The 19,026-nt window shown below is 56.6% G+C and overlaps 1 protein-coding gene across 18 annotated transcripts; it reads right to left on the reverse strand.

Moving 5' to 3' along the window:
* On the reverse strand, positions 208 to 14,402 carry ZNF205 (zinc finger protein 205). 18 transcript variants are annotated; one of them, XM_021085735.1, is made up of 9 exons: positions 12,823 to 14,402; positions 12,186 to 12,374; positions 11,358 to 11,468; positions 7,871 to 8,009; positions 4,454 to 4,667; positions 4,169 to 4,260; positions 3,713 to 3,833; positions 1,732 to 1,830; positions 208 to 1,536 (listed from the first exon to the last, which is right to left on the reverse strand). In XM_021085735.1, exons 4-9 carry the CDS (start codon positions 7,925 to 7,927, stop codon positions 407 to 409), a joined length of 1,713 nt encoding a protein of 570 aa, XP_020941394.1. In that variant the 5' UTR covers positions 7,928 to 8,009; positions 11,358 to 11,468; positions 12,186 to 12,374; positions 12,823 to 14,402; the 3' UTR covers positions 208 to 406. The 18 variants fall into 18 exon arrangements, with proteins under 18 accessions (XP_020941394.1, XP_020941405.1, XP_020941398.1 ...); XM_021085746.1 differs by having other exon boundaries at positions 208 to 1,479; positions 1,732 to 1,827; positions 12,823 to 13,335; XM_021085739.1 differs by having other exon boundaries at positions 7,871 to 7,941; positions 12,823 to 13,152.

Raw genomic sequence — 19,026 nt, forward strand, 5'->3', positions numbered from 1 at the left:
AGCCCTCTGCCCAGAGACTCAGGATCCTGCCGTCGGCATGGTGGACTGGGCCCCAGGCCAGGGAAAGGCTGGGGTGGACGGTGCCCAAGCCCCAGAGGGATGACTTAGGGACGGCTGAGTGAAGACGCTGAGTCCCCCCAGGAGCCCCTGCCCTCCCCGCCAGCCTCCAGCCTTCAGGGCCCCAGGAGACAGAGCTACGGCTCGCACTTGAATTCCAAGGCCTTTAATTTTCGGCCAGCATGCCCGCTCCTCACCCTAGCTCCTCCTGCGCCGCCGCGCCCCAAACCCCATGCCAGCACTTCCCCAGCAAGTCCCTCCCTGGCCGCGCCAGGTCACACCCCCTCAGCAGCTGCCGGCTCCTCCTGCCACCCCCGCTCCCCCCGCCTGGCCCCTCCTGCTTGGCCTCCTAGGTGGGGGCTGACGGGGGTGCCGCCAGGGCCCCGGCCGCCCCCAGCATCAGCATGGCCAGGGCCTTGGGCCCCGCCGTGTGGATCTTCTCGTGCCGGTGCAGGTTGGAGCGCCGGCTGAAGCTCTTGCCACACAGGGGGCACGAGTAGGGCCGGACGCCGCGGTGGGTGCGCTGGTGGGCGGTGAGGTGCGAGCTGTGGCTGAAGCTCTTGCCGCAGTCGAGACAGTGGTAGGGCTTCTCGCCCGTGTGCGTGCGGTTGTGCGCGATGAGGTTGGAGCGCTGGCTGAAGCACTTGCCGCACTCGGGGCACGGGTAGGGCTTGACCCCAGTGTGGGTGCGCTGGTGGGTGACCAGCGCCGAGCTCTGCGTGAAGCACTTGCCGCAGATGGGGCACTTGTGCGGCTTGGCGCCCGTGTGGGTGCCCTGGTGGGTGACCAGGTCCGAGCGGCGGGTGAAGCGCTTGGCGCAGCGGTCGCACACGTAGGGCTTCTCGCCCGTGTGGATGCGCTGGTGCTGGATGAGCGTCGAGTGGTGGCTGAAGCTCTTCCAGCAGGACGGGCAGGTGTAGGGCTTCTCGCCGGTGTGGATGATCTGGTGCTGGATGAGGTGCGAGCTGCGGCCGAAGCGCTTGCCGCAGTCCGTGCAGGCGTAGGGTTTCTCGCCCGTGTGCGTGCGCCGGTGCGTCACCAGGTGCGAGTGCCAGCTGAAGGCCTTGCCACACTGCTCGCACCGGTAGGTCTTCTTGCCCGCGTCCGCGTCGGGGGCCAGGCCCTCGTCGCCGCTTTCGCTCTCGGGGGCGGCTGACTCCGCCTCGCTGGGCTGCCCTGGGACGCGGCCCTCCTGGGCCTTGGGGAGGCCGCCGTCAGGCGGGGCTGCTTCCAGCTGTCCCTGCTCGGGGGGCCTGGGCCGCACATGGTCTTTGGTGGGCCCTGAGCTCTGGCCGCTGGCTGCCGACTGCCCGCACTGCAGGGGGTCCCCCTGGGTTCTCCCCACCCTGTTTTTGAAGGACTTCACATCCCCAAGGGCTGTCAGGGACGGAGCCAGCTCCTCCTTTCCCAGCTGCGCGGCTCCTGAACAAAGAGGGTTTCCAGCAAGAGAGAGGCTTGCACGAGGGACCCAGGGGGATTCTGGAGATGGACAGAAGGGCACGGACTAGCCAGGAACTCTGAAGCCAGAGCCAGACGCGGGGAGGCTGGCAGCCCTGCCCCCACAGAGACAGTGTGCCTGCACTGAGGCGGGCACCTGAGAGTGACAGCCGTGCCCCCCCCACCCCCCCCCCGCACCGTGCCCTCGCACCCACCCACCTGCCCCTCTGCACACACCTCTCTTCTCCTCTTCTCCCATCAGCCGGCTGGAGCTCGGGGCCTCGCCCTTGCCCTGTGCTGGAGAGGCCCAGACAGGTCTGCTGAAGGGACACCCTGCTTGAGAGAGAGGCCGAGCTCCGGCAGGGCCCTTCCAGGCCGCACAGTGAAACAGCCCTGCCCCCCGCCCCAGAGGAACAAAGTGGGGTGCAGCTCTGCAAGCACAGGCAACGCCACGTGAGCTCAGAAGTACTGGGGCCTGATGGGCCTCCCTCTAGGATGCACATTCCGGGGACCTCCAGACACTCTCTTCTCGGGGCTGAATCTGGACTCTGTCTGGTCCCCAAACAAACCACAGAAGTAAAGGCAGCGGGGCTGGGCCAGGTCAGCTGCTGGCCAACCCCTCCCCTCTCTTTTGGGCCACACATCGAAGTTCCCAGGCTAGGGGTCGAATAGGAGGTGCAGCTGCTGGCCTACACCACAGTCACAACCACAGCAACATGGGATCCAAGCCACATCTGTGACCTACACCACAGCTCACAGCAAACCAGATTCTTAACCCACTGAGTGAGGCCAGGGATGGAACCTGTACCCTCACAGATCCTAGTCAGGTTCTTAACCCACTGAGCCATGATGGGAACCGCTGGCCACTCCCTTATGTCACACAGCCCCCAGCAGTGGGCAGCCATGTCAGGAGCCAGGCAGTCCTCCTCTCCTGTACCCACACCTGCCCAGGACCACAGGCGAAAAGGCTCCAGGTAGGAGGGCCGAGGATGAGAGGGCCAGGGCCATGGACCAGCCGGAAGTCAGGGACCAAAGGCCCGTTTGCCTGGGAATTCTGGTCAGGTCAGTAAGAGAACAGAGGGGCCCTGGCCTCCATGCCCTGATCCAAGCCCCACGAGAGAGAAAGAATGTTTGGACCAATGGGGTGGTTTAGGGCATTCACAAAACCTGCCATGGGCCTGTGAAGGGATGCTAGTTCCTTCTGATCCCCCAGTTTGTCGACTGCTGTTCTGGGCCCTGGAGACTGAGCAAACCTGAGATAATTAAAGACATAAGCAGGGCAGCTGCTGTGACCCTGGGCCCACTAGGGACAGTGGGGGTCTCGGCCACCATCAAAAGCAAAGGGTGGCATTACCAAGCCCCTGACTCCACCTGAACTAGCAGGTGTGCGACAGCCACGTGTTGACAGACGGACTGACCAAATGAACAATGAATGAGTGAACGCTCTGATTTTTCTGCAAGCCCTCATGCAATCCTTCCAGGAAAACTAGGCCCTAAAACTAGACTCTTTGAGAAGTCAAAGCCCTGCGGCTTGGCTACCCACCATGAGAAAAACCAAGGGAGCCAAGGCCCCTCTGAGAAGAGGACACGGCCCTGGAGCGGGGGTGACATCTCAGTCAAAGGCCTGGAGGATTAGCTGGCACCATCCCTATCCCCCGGGTCAGCAGCCTGGCTGAGGCTGGGCCAGGAGGAGGGGGCAGGGGAACTACTGGAATGAGCTTGGGGAGAAAGGACGAGCAGCAGCCTCTGCAGGGCGGCACCGCCTGCCAAGGCAACTGCTGGCCACATGTGCCTATTTCTGTTTGAACTGGTTAAAATGAGAGGAAACAACTCAGTTTTTGGAGGTCTCACCATGGCACGGTAGGTTAAGAATCCAACTGCAGCGGCTTGAGTTTTGGAGGTGTGGCTGGGAGCAGTGGATTAAAAGCTCTGGCATTGCCACAGCTGAGACTACGATTCAGTCCCCAGCCTGGGAACTTCTATATGCCTCTGGTGCAGCCATAAAAAACCAAAACGAGATGAAACAAAAGACTCGGTTGCTCTAGCTGCATTTCTAGGGCTCAAAAGCCACATCTGGCTTGTGGCTGCCATGTCAGCAGACACAGAACGCGTCCATCGCTGGGAGGCGTCATAGCCCAGCGAGGTCAGGGTGAATAAGCGGGTTCAAGGTCTGGCGCGGGAGGAGTCGGTGCCGGTGGCGAGCGGGAGCAAGCCTTACCCAAGGACAGCCCGTTCCTCTGCTGCAGGACGTCCCTATAGAAGCTCTGCTGTGTGTGGTCCAGCCGCCCCCACTCCTCCCGGGAGAGGTACAGAGCCACGTCCTCAAAGGTCACTGGCATCTGAAGGAACATGGAACGCCTGCGCTCCAGCACCCACCAGGACGTGGAGCAGGGGCACAGTGGTGCCAGGACGGGCGAGACCCAGCCTCCCACCCTGCCGACTTGAGTGAGGTCTGCCGTCAGGTCTGCCGGTGAAGCAGGACAGCTGCCCAGGAAGGGCTTTGTGGGGGCGAGAGAAAGGACTGGGGCCAGCAGAGGACAAGAGCCAGAACCAGACGGGGCCCTCTGCTCAGACCACCGCCAAGCTCAGGCGCTCGGCTCCCGGGACGATCCAGTCCGGGCCCTGTCCCTCCGCGGCCCTCGGCTTCCCTCCAGCCCTGGATGGGGACGCTCACCTGGGACCAGGCGGTGAGGAGCGCCGCAGCCATCCGCGGGTCTCTGGTCCTCCCCTCGCGGGAAAGCACAAGGGCCTGGGGGGACGGGAGGGCTGAGAGGGGAGAGAGGTCCTCAGGGCGGCCCCCTCGCCCTGCTGGGCCCTCCTGCTCCCCCGAGCAAGCTCATGCCAGGGTGACCAGGGGCAGCCACGGCTGCCGCCAACCCTACCCGCGAGCTGCCCCAAGAAGGGGGCCAGCAGCCTCTGAGCGTGAGCCGGGCGGCTCCGCGGGGAGAGCGCCCCTCACCTCCGCCAGGCAGGACACATGCTTTCTCCTTAGAGCCCCGGCTTGGGGGCTCCCAGCCCCGTGCTCCCTGAGCTCTGGCCTCCTGCGACACCCCCGCGGGCTGCGGCTCCTCCGGCTCCATCTTGATGTGGGGTGACTCCTGAGCGGCTCCTGATGGCGCCGTCTGCTCCAACTCGGAAAGCATTTCTTGACCAGAATGCCCACGACCTGGAGTCTAGGAATCACAGCCCATCAGCCCTGGGATGGAGGAAGGAGACACGGGAACTCCACGCTTGGGGTCCCTGACAGGCAGACACCTGGGGTGGCAGAAGGCACACCCAAGTGCAAGGCAGGCCTCGCTTCCGTCTCCACCCGAGAGGGCTCGTCCCTGGTCACCGCCCCAGCCGCCCCCCGCCCCCAAGGCCGGACAGAGGGAAGGCAGGCACCCTGGGCCCTGCCAGGTGCCCCGGGGGCAGATGCCTCCTTCCAGTTCCAGGCCCACCCCTCCCTCAGCAGAGTGGATAGTTCTTCTTGGCGGGGGCAGCGGGGGGGCGGGGGGCCCACACCTGCCACTAGTGGAAGTTCTGCGGCCAGGGATCAAACCTACACCAGAGCAGTGACAATACTGGATCCTTAACCCACTGCGCCGCCAGGGAACTCCTGCATTGTCTTAACATATAAGGAAACCATGTGTAGCTGAGTGGGTGGAACAGTGTCTCCTCAAAATACATGTCTGAGGAGTTCCCGTCGTGGCGCAGTGGTTAACGAATCCGACTAGGAACCATGAGGTTGCGGGTTCGGTCCCTGCCCCTGCTCAGTGGGTTAACGATCCGGCGTTGCCGTGAGCTGTGGTGTAGGTTGCAGACGCGGCTCGGATCCCACGTTGCTGTGGCTCTGGCGTAGGCCGGTGGCTACAGCTCCGAATCTGCCCCTAGCCTGGGAACCTCCATATGCCGCGGGAGCGGCCCAAGAAATAGCAACAACAACAACAACAACAACAACAACAAAAAAAAAAAAAAAAAAACAAAAAGACAAAAAAAAAAAAAAAAAAAAAAAAAAAAATACATGTCTGGGAGTTCCCGTTGTGGCGCAGTGGTTAACGAATCCAACTAGGAACCATGAGGTTGCGGGTTCGATCCCTGCCCTTGCTCAGTGGGTTAACGATCTGGCGTTGCCATGAGCTGTGGTGTAGGTTGCAGACGCAGCTCGGATCCTGCATTGCTGTGGCTCTGGCTAGGCCAGTGGCTACAGCTCCGACTCAACCCCTAGTCGGGGAACCTCCATATGCCGTGGGAGCGGCCCAAAGAAATAGCAAAAAAAAAAAAAAAAAAAGCATGTCTACTCAGAACCTCAGAATGTGAATTTATTTGGGTAAAAGTTCTTTTTTTCTTTTTTGACATTTCTTGGGCCACTCCTGCAACATATGGAGGTTTCCAGCCTAGGGGTCTAATCGGAGCTATAGCCGCCGGCCTATACCACAGCCACAGCAACGCTGGATCCGAGCCGCGTCTGCAACCTACACCACAGCTCACGGCAACGCCAGATCGTTACCCCACTGAGCAAGGGCAGGGATCGAACCCGCAACCTCATGGTTCCTAGTCGGATTCGTTAACCACTGCGCCACGACGGGAACTCCAACCACTTCTTGAAAGTGACAGGAAGGCATGTGGCCTTGGGCATTTCGGGCCCGACTCAATTGGTCAGAGCAGCTGGAGTTTTCTGACTTGGGAAAGAAAGCCTAAGGGTAGCTCTCTCTGTGGAGGCCTGGCCCACTAGGTCCATGGAAAAACTCTCTCAGGCTCACCCCCTTCACGCTGTCCCCCATGGGACTTCTCGGGTCCCCCCTCCCCTCTTCACACCAGCCTCAGCCCCAGGCCTCTGGGACGGGGAGGACCAGGCTCTGGAGTCGGGCTACCAGGGCTCGAATCCAAACCCGCCGCTCACCAGCCTTTTCACCCCTGGCACAGCGGCACCCTGGAGGCCCCAGAGAAGCCTCATCATCAGCCACAGGACTGGGCACACTGGGCACCTGCCCGCCTTCTGCTGAGAGCACAAGCCTCTCCCTCCTCTTCCCTATCCAGTTTGGTCCACCTTAGGGTCTGGAAGAGATAGACCCTCAGGCCAGGAGTCCGTGTGCCTGGGAGCAGCGCGGACCAGGCGGCCGCTGAGACTTAGCTGCTCTACCTCCCACACGGATAACACGTGAGAAAGAGCGAACTGCTCCAGAAAGTTCTGGATAAACAAAGAGCAGTGTGGTAATGACTATTATTACTCTACCGTGTGAGCTGACAGAATCCAACATCAGCAGAGGACACAGTGGACGTGTGAGGCCCACGGGCCTTTCAAAGGCATTACGAAGGAAACAGAGGGAACAATTCTTTGTATTCTGTGGTATGAAAACACAACTAACACTTGATTTGTTGTACCTACAACCACGGGCCACCCCGGCTGAGGGCACACAGGTTTCTCTGACCTAGGTTCCGCCTGCTGCGGGGGCTCTTGTTTTATGTGTTATAATGATGCTGTCCTACCGGCTGATGAGCTGCTCCCAGAGGACTCTCAAGCCTGGTACCTTCTCTGAGCCTCCCAACCACCTGGCGAGACAGGCGGGAATGGCAGGCACGTGATCCCCATTTTTATTTTATTTGCTTTTTAGGGCCACACCTGCGGCATATGGAGGTTCCCAGGCTCGGGGTTGAATCAGAGCTGTATCCAATGGCCTACACCACAGCCACGCAACACATCATTGGAGCTGTCTCTGCGACCTACACCACAGCTCACAGCAACGCCGGATCCTTAACCCACTGAGCAAGGCCTGGGATCGAACCTGCGTCCTCATGGATGTGAGTCAGATTTGTTAACCGCTGAGCCTCGACTGGCACTCTGTGATCCCTGTTTTAGAGAGGACACGCCTGGTTCCAAGAGGCCAGGGGACTTGCCCAAGTTCTCACATGTGGTTGCAGGCCACTCATGTTCCCCTGGTCCCAAGCTTGATGACCCTGGTCCCCCATGCACACCTTCCAGTTATAATTACACACAGGCAACAGGTGCAGGAGGGACCATGTGGTCAGAGAGAGAGATGGGGTCCCAGGCAGAGGGGCATAGACGGGAGACCAGCTCGCCTACGTGCGGAGTGCTGTCCAGAGAGCAAACCTCACCAGTAGGAGCCCCAGGCAGCCCCCTTACTATTTCGTGTCGTCTTTGGTCTGCCGGCTACCACATTCCCCGGGCAAAGCAAAGCAGTCTCATAGACATTGATTCCCAGGTGGAAGGTATTTCCCACCACACCACCTGCTTTGCAACACCCCCCACCACCTACCAGCCCTGCTCCCCCATGAATCTAACCCTTGCATTGGTCCAAATGTCCTGACTTGAAAATCCACTCCCACGCCAGTCCCTTCCAGGAAATGCCTCTCTCATCCAGCACCCGGTCCATACCTCTCCGGCTCTCTCCTTGTCCTGGGCAGCCCGGATGCCTCCGCCGTCTGCAGACATTTTCTATCTCAGAGCTAGAAAGCACAACGGAGTCGTTTCTCACTCTTGTTGATCAAGCCCCCTCCAGCTTCTGGCCAGGAGCCTGCAAGAGCAGAACGAAATCAGCCAGTGTCTCCTGGACATCTCGAAAGCCCCCAAAATCCCCACGTGGGGCCAGACCCATCCCTGGTTCCGATCAGAAGAAAGCCTCCCAGACGCCCTCCGACTGCCTCCATCTCTATGCTGTTGTTGTGGTCCCTTGCTTTGACAGAATGAATGCTCTGTTGCAGTATCCCCTTTGTCGCTGAAGCAAGAACTTGGAATCTCAGATAAACTGGGTTAGGGAAAGCCAGGGTGATTGGAATCTGTATCTCCTGTCGCCAGGAGCCGAAAGGACTGCAGAGGTCCCACCAAACAGGTGCTGAGTGGCGCCCCGCCCACCACAGCCCGCTCCGCGGTGGAATCCAGGCCCCGCCGTCTCCCGGGCCCAGGACACACACACACACCCTGCGCTCGACCTGACTCGGTCCTGCCTGGGATCCAGAAATTGGGCTGCCCACTCTCAGCAGCCCTCCCTGCGGCTGCAACCACCCGCCCGGACCGGGCGTCCATGCTGCTCACGGTCCCGGACGCAGGATGTCCTTCCTCTTCCCGAACCCCGGGTCCAGGCCTCCTTCTCTCCCCGCCAGCCCACAGCCTTCCACCTCTGACCCCGTCCCTTTCTGGCCACCCGCGCGGGTCTCGGGATCCAGGCGCCCTCCCAGCCCCCCTCTCACCGAGGTGGCGGCGGAGGGGGCACCTCGGGCGGCGGGGCCCCCTTCCCTGGGGAAGGGAGTCTCCGCAGCCTGCACCGGGAGCCAGTGGATACTGGGATTAGGGACAACAGGAAGTCCGTCCAAGATCCCGCTCCCCGCGCAGCCGCGGCCCTACCGGGTTCCCAGCTGGAAGGGTTCCGGGTCTGGGGTCTGGAGCCCAGCTGCACAGCCCTTGGTCGGCAGGTGACTCCCAGATCCACACTGCCGGCTCAAGATCGCCTTACCCCTCATGAACTCGTGATTCCAGCCGAGCAAGGGCACCAAAAAGGAAAAATGGATTTCGTGGAAGGAGTTTGATACTTGAAGTTTCCAAGAGAGCACTGAAGCTGTCATCACAGGGCAAATCACACGTTGCTGAGTAGAGGGACATGATGGTCCCTTTCAGCACAGAGAACTTCTGCAGGGGCAATGGGGGTCTCCATGGAGACATCTGCTGACTGGCACCTCCCAGGCCAGTCAGCAGGTGCTCTGGGTTCCCCTCAAGACTGGCAGAAGTTCCCCAGCTGTCAGGGATTGAACCCCCTACCACAGTGACCTGAACCACAACAGGGACCACACCCGATCCATAACTGCTGGGCCCCCAGGGAACTACCAATTTAAAAAAAAAAAAATTCGTTTGCAACGCTTAAAAATTAGGAGACTTCCCATGAAATTGATTTTCTTGAGAGACCAGAACATCTAGCAACCTTGGACCCACATTCCACACATGCAAGGCGAGATCTCAGGTTGCCATATCTGGTTCTCCCACTTGGCTCTTGCAGCATTTTCAGTTCGCAACTGTGCTTTTGGAGCTAAACTTGTTTTTGGAGTCCCAGGACTCTGATTGATTCTACTATCCCTTTGATGAAAGAAGAATTACCCCTGGGATTTGTCTCTGGTCAGTATGTCCAGGTGTTTTAATCCTCAAGGTAAAGAGAGATGAACAAAGTTGTATGAAAAGTCAAAACTATTTTCAAGCCAGAGAGAGTTATAAACCAAGAAAAAAACCACAGGGAGTCCTGGAAAAAATGAACTGTGTAGTTTGAGAGCATTTCAAACCCATACCACAGCAACGACAACACTGGCTCCTTAACCCACTGAACCACCAGGGAACTCCTGGGAGCATTCCTCCAGCAAGCCAGTGTTCAGAGTAAAGAAACTCACTCCAGAGATGGATCATCTTACCCTATAGCTGTCCCAGAAGTGCACAGTCCAAAAAGAGTGGGTGTGTCCTGACTCTTGGGCAAAAGTTTCTCTACCAGACAAAGGGGCTATTTCAGGGATACTGGGAAAGCCCAGAGGTTTGGATCCCACCATGGGATCACCTAAACTAGATCAAATGAAGTCCCAACATTTATTTAATTGTTCAGGAAATATTTATTTATTTATTTTAAAAAAATTTTAGGGAGTTCCCGTCGTGGCTCAGCGGTTAACATACCCGACTAGGAACCACGAGGTTGCGGGTTCGGTCCTTGCCCTTGCTCAGTGGGTTAACGACCTGGCATTGCCATGAGCTGTGGTGTAGGTTGCAGACGCGGCTTGGATCCCACGTTGCTGTGGCTCTGGTGTAGGCCAGCGGCTATAGCTCCAATTCAACCCCTAGCCTGGGAACCTCCATATGCCACAGGAGCGGCCCAAGAAAATGGCAAAAAGACAAAAAAAAAAAAAAAAAAAAATTACAGGGCTGAACCCACAGCATATGGAAGTTACCAGGCCAGGGGTCAAATCAGAGCTGTGGCTGCTGGCCTACACCACAGCCAAGCACAACACAGAATCTGAGCTGCATCTTCGATGTTCATGGCTTGCAGCAACACTGGATCCTTAACCCACTGAGCAAGGCCAGGGATGGAACCCACATCCTCATGAATACTAGTCAGGTTCTTAACCCACTGAGCCACAACAGAACTCCCAGAAAATATTGATTGAGCACATACTGTGTGACAGACATTTGCTCCTTCTTGGAAATGAGAGGAAAGCCATCTAGGGCTGATGTAGGACTGAGCAAGCCTAGGAGGAAGGATTATCAAACAATATTTTCCATGTGGCAATTGCAGTCCCGGTAAGACCAGCAAGGCATCAGGGCAAGATGAGTTCATAAGTAAGCAGAGATCAAAAACCTAAACTCTGGAGTTCCCATCATGGTGCAGCAGAAACAAATCTGACTAGGAACCATGAGGTCGCAGGTTCGATCCCTGGCCTTGCGCAGTGGATTAAGGATCTGGCAGTGCCGTGACCTGTGGTGTAGGTCACAGATGCAGCTTGGATCTGGCGTGGCTGTGGTGTGGGCTGGCAGCTACAGCTCCAATTAGACCCCTAGTCTGGGAACCTCCATATGCCCCAGGTACAGCCCTAAAAAAAAAAAAGACAAAAAAACCCCGCTAAACTCCTTCAGTGCCCAGGTGGTACCATAAGACCAGAATGAGGAGGGACTTCCAGGTCCTCAAGAAATTATGTTTTGTTTCAAGGTGGTAGTTGCAGACTCCGTATTACCAAAGCTTGAGGATGTTTCAAGAGAAGCCAAAAAAGAATTTGATCTCTATGTGAAATAGCTAACTTTTGAACGTCGATAATTACAAGAAACAAAAGAATTCCAAACAACTCCAGCAGAAAACCTCTGCCGTCCAGCTCACAGGCCACCAGATTAGGAATGTACTTACCTCAGGAGCCTGTTCACAAGACAGCTGTCATGGATTAAGTCACTTATTGGGGCTTCAGGCACAGGAAACACTCAACAAATGCCAGCACCGGTATCCTGCAGCTTCAGGGAGCTTGAGTAAGAACACACCATTTTTAGTAAGTAAATTGCAATCTACCCTTAGATTGGCCTGCGAGTTGACTCAGGCCTTAAAAAGGACTTTACAAAAAAATACTCAGAATAATAAAAACGAAAAAAAAAGCATCATAGGAAGCAAGGAAAATGAAAACAAACGTGTACTAATTAAGACGGTGAAGCCAGCCCGGAGACAGGGCAATGCAGAGATTTAGCCTTAGCAAGAAGAGAGTGTAAGGGCAAATAAAGGGAGAGAAGCCAGGAAAAATAGGAATAATCGAGTAAACAGCAGAACAATGCTAACCACTGAAAACAGAGAAAGGAAGCCAGAATAAGTGTTAGATAGACGGGGCCCTAGAAATACAAAAATTTTCAAGAGAAATAACTAAGAACTCCCAGGGCAGCTGGGGACCAGGTCGTGAGAGCACATGGCCACCGGCCCGCCCACACCTGGAGCCGTGGAAACAACCCTGAGGCCCTGTTCCCTGATGCCACGCGGCTGCAGAGAGATGCGTTCGGTTCGGAGCCACCGGAGGCCCAGGAACCCCGGGCACACAATTCGGCGCGGCCCAGCTCCGCAGCAGGCGGAAAGCAGACGCAGGGAGCATGTCGCCCAGGCAACGAATCTACCCCGCCTCCCGCCACGAGAGACGCCGGTGATTGGCTGTGGCCCCGATGGTTCCGCCCCTCCAGGGTACCGCCCAGTCGCCCTTACCTGCGCGCTCCCGTCCGCGCCCGCGAGTGGCAGCCCCAAAGAGTCGGGAGGGTCACCCCGGTGCTACCTGACCCTGGTGTGCCTGAGTTTCCCGTCCGGCTGCTACATTTCAATTTCCGGTTTTCTCGTGGCGCCCGTCGGCACTGGGGCGACTGGCGGCGAGGACCGCGGGGCGGACACCTGGGAGCCCTGCGGGGAAACTTAGGCTGTCTCCTCGAGGGCCCTCCGCCCGAGAGCGCTGGCGCCCGGGTACCCGGGAGCGCGATTTCTGGTCAAGCATCTCCCTACATATCTTTTTTTTTTTTTTAATGCATATCATTTTATTTTGCCGGCTCCGCCCGCCCCGCCGCCCTGGCGGTGACAACGTTGCTTTTTTTCAATCAATTAATCATGTACTTAGGTCGGTATGGAAGTATGCATTGGCCGGCCCCAGGTCATATGGAGTTCCGGAGCCAGGGATCAGGTCCGAGTCACAGCTGTGGCAACTCTGGATCCTTTTAACGCAATGTGCCAGGCTGGGAATCGGATCTGAGTCCTGGTGCTGCTTAGACACCACCGCCACAGCGCAACATGATTATTTTAAATTGTACCCTTTAAAGGAGGGTGGGGTTATACTGCATTCCCCGTAGTCGCTCACCTGTCCCTTGTGTGGACGCCTTTTCTGCTGTGTCGAAAATGGATGCCCTGGTTGGCATTCGGAAATAAAAACTCTAGGCCAGGATCCTCGATCAAAGATCCACGGTCCTCGTTCAGCATGTTTCTTTTTCAAGGCCACGGCTGAAGAAATGCGCTCCAGGAGGAAAGAGTCCAGGCCTTACGCCTGCCCTGCCGGGGAATCCATCTTGCAACACAGGGATCCCGATGCGTTCGTCCAGCTCACTGGGCTGCCATTTGTCCTCCTACCGATCTCTTTTGTGTTTTGTTTTGTTGTTTCAAAAGTGGTAGTATACCGGAGTTCCCTTCGTGGCGCAGTGGTTAACGAATCCGACTAGAAACCATGAGGTTGCGGGTTCGGTCCCTGCCCTTGCTCAGCGGGTTAACAATCCAGCGTTGCCATGACCTGTGGTGTAGGTTGCAGATGCAGCTTGGATCCCGCGTTGCTGTGGCTCTGGGGTAGGCCAGTGGCTACAGCTCCGATTCGACCCCTAGCCTGGGAACCTCCATATGCCGCGGAAGCGGCCCAAAGAAATAGCAAAAAGACAAAAAAAAAAAAAAAAAAAAAAAGGTAGTATACCATATGCCGCTGACCTGCTCCTTCTGCATGTGTGCCACATATCTTAGAGATGTTCATAAAAAAAGGAGTTCCCGTCGTGGCTCAGTGGTTAACGAATCCAACTAGGAACCTTGAGGTTGTGGGTTCCACCCTGGCCTTGCTCAGGAACCTTGAGGTTGCGGGTTCCATCCCTGACCTTGCTCAGTGGGTTAAGGATCCAGCGTTGCCATGAGCTGTGGTGTAGTTCCCAGATGCAGCTTAGATACCGAGTTGCTGTGGCTCTGGCGTAGGCTGCCAGCTGCAGCTAGGATTAGACTCCTAGCCTGGGAGCGGCCTTAGAAAAGCCAAGACAAAAATTAATTTAAAAAATAAAATAAAAAAATAAAAACACACAGAGAAAAATCAAGCCTGAGACACATATAGCCAAACATTAGGAAGCAGGGGAATCAGCTTTTACTCAGTAACTACCACACAGCAGGGCAGAGCTGAGCTGCATCAGATGTGCAGAGGTGGACAGGGTGTTTCAAAGGGAGAGTGAGGGAGGGGGCGAGGGGGGCTCAGCAGAGTCAGAAAAGTGAAAAATCACAAGCGGCTCAGCCAAGAGGTTAGGTCAGGTGTGTCTGCTCGCTGGCGGGTGTGGAAGTAGGAGAAGGGAGGCAGAGGCCCCACCCTTCCCGATGAGCCCACGGTCAAAGCATTTCTCAGGTCCTTGAGAGACGCTTCTGGGTTGCAAGAGGCACATACATACATTTTTAGTAAATGGTCTAAGAAACGGAAGTCAGGGGCTTCTCAAAACGTGTTGGCTAAACAGATAGTAAATTCTCCTGGCGGCTTTTCTCAGGCAGGCTTTTTTCCTTCTTCTTTTTGGGGCTGCACCTGCGGCATATGGAAGTTCCCAGGCTAGGGGGTCAAATGAGAGCTACAGCTGCAGGCCTGCGCTATAGGTTGCTCCAGCTCTGGATCCGAGTAGCATCTGCGACCTACACCACAGCTCATGGCAAGGCCAGATCCTGAACCACTGGAGTGAGGCCAGGGATAAAACCCTCATCCTCATGGGTCCTAGTCAGATTCATTTCCTCTGTGCCACCACCAGAACTCCCTCAGGCAGGCATTTGAATGGGGGCCTGCTGAGATCAAACTAGATTTATATTGCTGAAGCCATGCTAGAGTTTGGTCAAGTCTCAGTGCAGGTTTGGCCTGACGGTTATGTGCCAAGAATTCTAAAGCTGTTTTTTAAACTACAGCATATTCTGTTGTATAGCTATATCACAGTCTCTTTAACCAGGAACCTACGCACCACCCCATCCTTTTTTGTTTTCTTTCCTTCTTTTTATGGCCGCACCCGCAGCATATGGAAGATCCCAGGCCAGGGGTCAAATTGCAGCTGCAGCTGCCGGCCTACACCACAGCCACAGCAACACCAGACACAAGCTGTGTCTGAGACCTACACCACAGTTGACAGCCAGATCCTTCACCCGCTGAGCAAGGCCAGGGATTGACCCCGCATCCTCATGGATACTAGTTGGGTTCATAACCTACTGAGCCACAACGGGAACCCCTCATCACCTGATTTGTGATGGCCTTGCCTTGGGGCAGCTGGAACTCCCAGCAGCTATCATCCTGGAGCTTTTGCTCCTTTCCAATGAGTGAACAATACTAACATCTGATTTTGCAAACAGGGCAGGCAGAGAGGCTGCCAACCCCAATCAGCCCCTGGATTTCAGCTGTGACGCTGGTCCAGAAGCCTGCCCAGCACCGTCGGCAGAAATGGTCTTCTCCTGCCCTGGGCAGGCTCCAGTGAAATGGAGTTTTAACTAAAGAACAACCCCCCCTTGGCTAAGAAGGCAGCTTCAAGCCTTTCCAGCTGCGCTAATCACTATGCCATACTTCTTGTAATAGTGTAACAACTGTGTGCTCTCTGTCCAAGCCAACAGCCCTGCTAATTAGGTACCTAGCATTGCTTATCAGTTCTGCTTCTGTAACCTTGCTTGCTCAGTTTCTTAGGGAGGAACACTGTCTGCTTGGGGATGGGGGAGGTCCGGGATGCTTACATGGAAAAATCAAGACCTTGTAGTGTATAAAAGTTACTGAGAATAAAGACCTGGTGCTTAGACTCTGGAGGTGACTCCTCTGAGCCCGCACTGGTGCTGAATAAACCTTGCTTTTCCATATCTCCGAGTGCTGTTGGTCTCCTTCCGTTGCCACAGTTTTTGCGGTTTCCGCAACACCAGGAGGACTTCATTTACAAGAAGTTCAAAAACAGACCAAAGAAATCATGAGCTGTGATGGCAAGACGGGATAGAGGTTATGGGGAGGGGAATTGACCAGAAGGGGGCGCCAGAGTAGACCGGAGAACGCCAGTAAATTCTTCCACTTTTTTCTTTTTTAGGGCTGCAGGTGCGGCACATGGAAGTTCCCAGGCTAGGGACTTCCACAGTTCCACAGTTCCAGCCACAGCAATGCTGCTGCAGCTGCGACCTACCTTGCAGATGAGGGTTCGATCCCTGCCTCGCTCCCTGAGTTAAGGATCCTGCATTGCTGCAAGCTGCAGCATAGACCACAGAGACTATGAAACCACTGAGGGAAGTATATGAGTTATTGCTGCATAACGAGTAATCCCAAGCTGTGCAGCTTAAAACAAATACTAAATATCTCACAGTTTCTGCACCCAACAGACTTAGCTGGGTGCTTCTAGTTCAAGGTCAGGTGTTGTGGTCAAGGAATTCCCTTGTGGCATAGTAGGTTAAGGATTTGGTGTTGTCACTGCAGCACCCAGGGTTGCTGCTGTGGCACGGGTTTGATCCCTGGCCCTGGGAACTGCGCATGGTGACCCAGTTGGAGGGAGTTGTGTGGCAGAGTGCAAATCTCAGATGGCAAAGCACTCTGCCCCGTTGTGTCCCGACTTGTGCCAGGCACTCGGCTAGGTTTGGAGGATGCAGAGCAGACAAGGGAAACGGTCCACTGTCCATAGGGAGTTTTGGTTCAGTGAGATCCACACCCGACAATGAAGATAAAGCAATGAGATAAACCTCGGCGCTGTTAACTGCGGGAAGTCAAAACCTGGCCGAGGAGCCAGAGCCACTGAGAGGTCTGGCACAAAGGACCTACGCAACAGGGTTAGAGGCAGTCACCAAGCAGGTGGTGCAGAGGCGGCTGCCCAGGCCCCCTTCCCCCCAGACCCCCAATGGAATGCTCGGCAGGGTACCCCGGACTCCCCAGAGGGAAGCGCCCATCTGGCAGGGGCCAAGGACATGGCCCAAAGAGGCCCTTTAAAGCAAAGGGAGCTGGAGTTGGGCTCAAGGCTGCTGCTAAGGTCACTTCCCCTCCTGCGAGGCCCTGCTTGGGCATTTAAAGCGGGGACAAAAGCCACCTCGAAGGATGCCTGGGGGGATTTTAGGTGCCCTTCCCCCATGACATGGCCCTGGTCTAGTTTCTTCTTCGCACCCATCATTCCCCCAGTGTGTGAGCCCCCTGAGCATCTCCTCACATTCCCCTCAGCCTCCTCGGACCTACAACCATGCCTGGCACACAGCAGACCCTTGGCAGAGATAGGCCGCATGCATGGAATGCCCGGCAAAGAGCAGCGCACCCGGCAGGCCTTTTAAAATGGCAGCCCTTGTCCCCAGAAAAGGTACAGGGGGAACAGGGCCAGTCCTTGTTAGGAGGGGGCAGCTCTTACTTAGCGTAGTTAGCCTTTCAAAAGCAGGCCGGGGTTGGAATCCGGATCCCCGGCTTTGTCTTTATTCCTCCGGCCCCGCCCTCTCCCCCACCCGGCTCCCAGACTGGGAGGGGAAGGGTTAACTCTGGGAAGCCCCCTCACCACCTGGATGGGATGGGGAAGGGAACTTCCTGTTCCACTTTCTCGGAGTCCTTCCCCAGGTTGGCTGAGGCTGCCTGGCCCTGGGGACCTCAGAAAGCCCCCCAGCACCTCCACTTCTATAGTGGGGACCCCGAGTGGTGAGTTGCAGGGAGGCCTGGGGTGCAGGCTGCCCGGACAGACTGAAGGGGTTGGTGGCAGCTTGGGGAGACAAAGGGGCCTGGGTGGGGGACTAGGGCGCTGGCAGAGTCTTGGGCAGATGCGGTTGGTCTGTGCGGGGAGCCGTGCGAGGGAGCAGGGGTCTGCCTGTGGCAAATGGGGTGTGAGGAAGGGTCGCAGGACTTCCTGTGACGTGGGCTTGCTGGACCCACTGGGGAGCGGAAGGCAGGCTCCACGTTCCCCCAGGGGCACTGGCCAGACCCATCGGCTCAACCCCGCACAGGAGGCGAACCCGGCCAACAAAGCCCAGCGATCAGGCGCCCGCCAGCTGTGCCCAGGGAGCGACGGGGCGTTCCTGGCCTCGGACCGTGGCTATGGGCACTCTTGTCGTCTGGCTGGGTCTTGGGGCCGAGCCTCCACCTCTGGGCTGGTCTAGCCTAAGCCTCTCTGCCTCCCTAGGCTCCAAATTAAGCTGGTCAAATATCTCTGGATGGTGGCGGAGCCCCCCACCCTGCAACCCAGCTCACCCCCCACAGCTGCGCATATTCAGAGAGCTTTTGTCCTGGAGACTTGGGGGAGGGAGAGACTCCCAGGCCAGCATCCCTTGAATTCCACCTCTTTCCAACCTTTTGGTGAGATTCCCTTGAAGGTTCCGGCGCCCCAGGGGTCGAGGGCTGGAATTTCGAATCCCCTTATTTTGTGCTGATTCGTGCTGTAATATTCGAAGACTGGGCAAATCGCATGGGGCAGGAGGGAAACCGGGTCCTTTCCTGTTTCAGAGCTTTGGCTCAGTGTCACAATCAGAGTTCTCACCTTAAAGCAAACCGGGGCTCCCCCTGGAGTGACCTCAGCAAGCCCTTCATCCCCTCAGAGCTTGGTCTTTGCACTTGTCAGATGGAGAAATTGTAACTTAGCACGAGCGCTGGAGCGGGGTTAGGGAGCCCCAGGCAGAGAGCCCGAGCAGATGAGCGCTCGGTACCCGCCAGCTCTTAACACAGGCTTCCCGAGCCCCGTGCGTGGTTCTCTCATTACTTTGCTCACGCCTCAAAAACACAGTGAAACAAAGCCCCACTTTCTTGAACATTTAGTAAAGACCTTTTCTGCCTCAGATTTTTATTTTTTATTTTTATGTTTTTGCTGCTTTATGGCCGCGCTGGCGCCATATGGAGGCTTCCAGGCTAGGGGTGGGTTGACGAGGAGCTGCAGCCAGCGGCCTAGGTCACAGCCACAGCCACAGCCAGGCAGGATCCGAGCCGCGTCTGCGACCTACACCGCAGCTCACAGCAATGCTGGATCCTTAACCCAGTGAGCGAGGCCAGGGATTGAACCCCTGTTTTCATGGATCCAAGTCCTGGTTGGATTCCTTAACCACTGAGCCATGAAGGGAACTCCCAGATGTTTTGCATGCATTCTTTAATAATTAGCATTTACTTCTGCTGACAAACACTGAAGTCACTTCAAGTGCTGGGTGAATGGTTATGGAACAAGACTCAGTTCCTACTTGCAGGTCCCAGGGAGAAATACCCTCAGCCTGCAGTGAGGTAGGTGCAGTGACTCGAGGGTGGGGAGAGTCAGCTGGGAGGTGTGAGGGGCCCTGGGAGGGGGGCCAGGAGGGTGGAAGGAACCCGGGAAGCTGGACAGGGCTGTGAGGG

The sequence above is a fragment of the Sus scrofa genome, chromosome 3, assembly GCF_000003025.6.
Source record: "Sus scrofa isolate TJ Tabasco breed Duroc chromosome 3, Sscrofa11.1, whole genome shotgun sequence".
Taxonomy (NCBI): Eukaryota; Metazoa; Chordata; class Mammalia; order Artiodactyla; family Suidae; genus Sus; species Sus scrofa.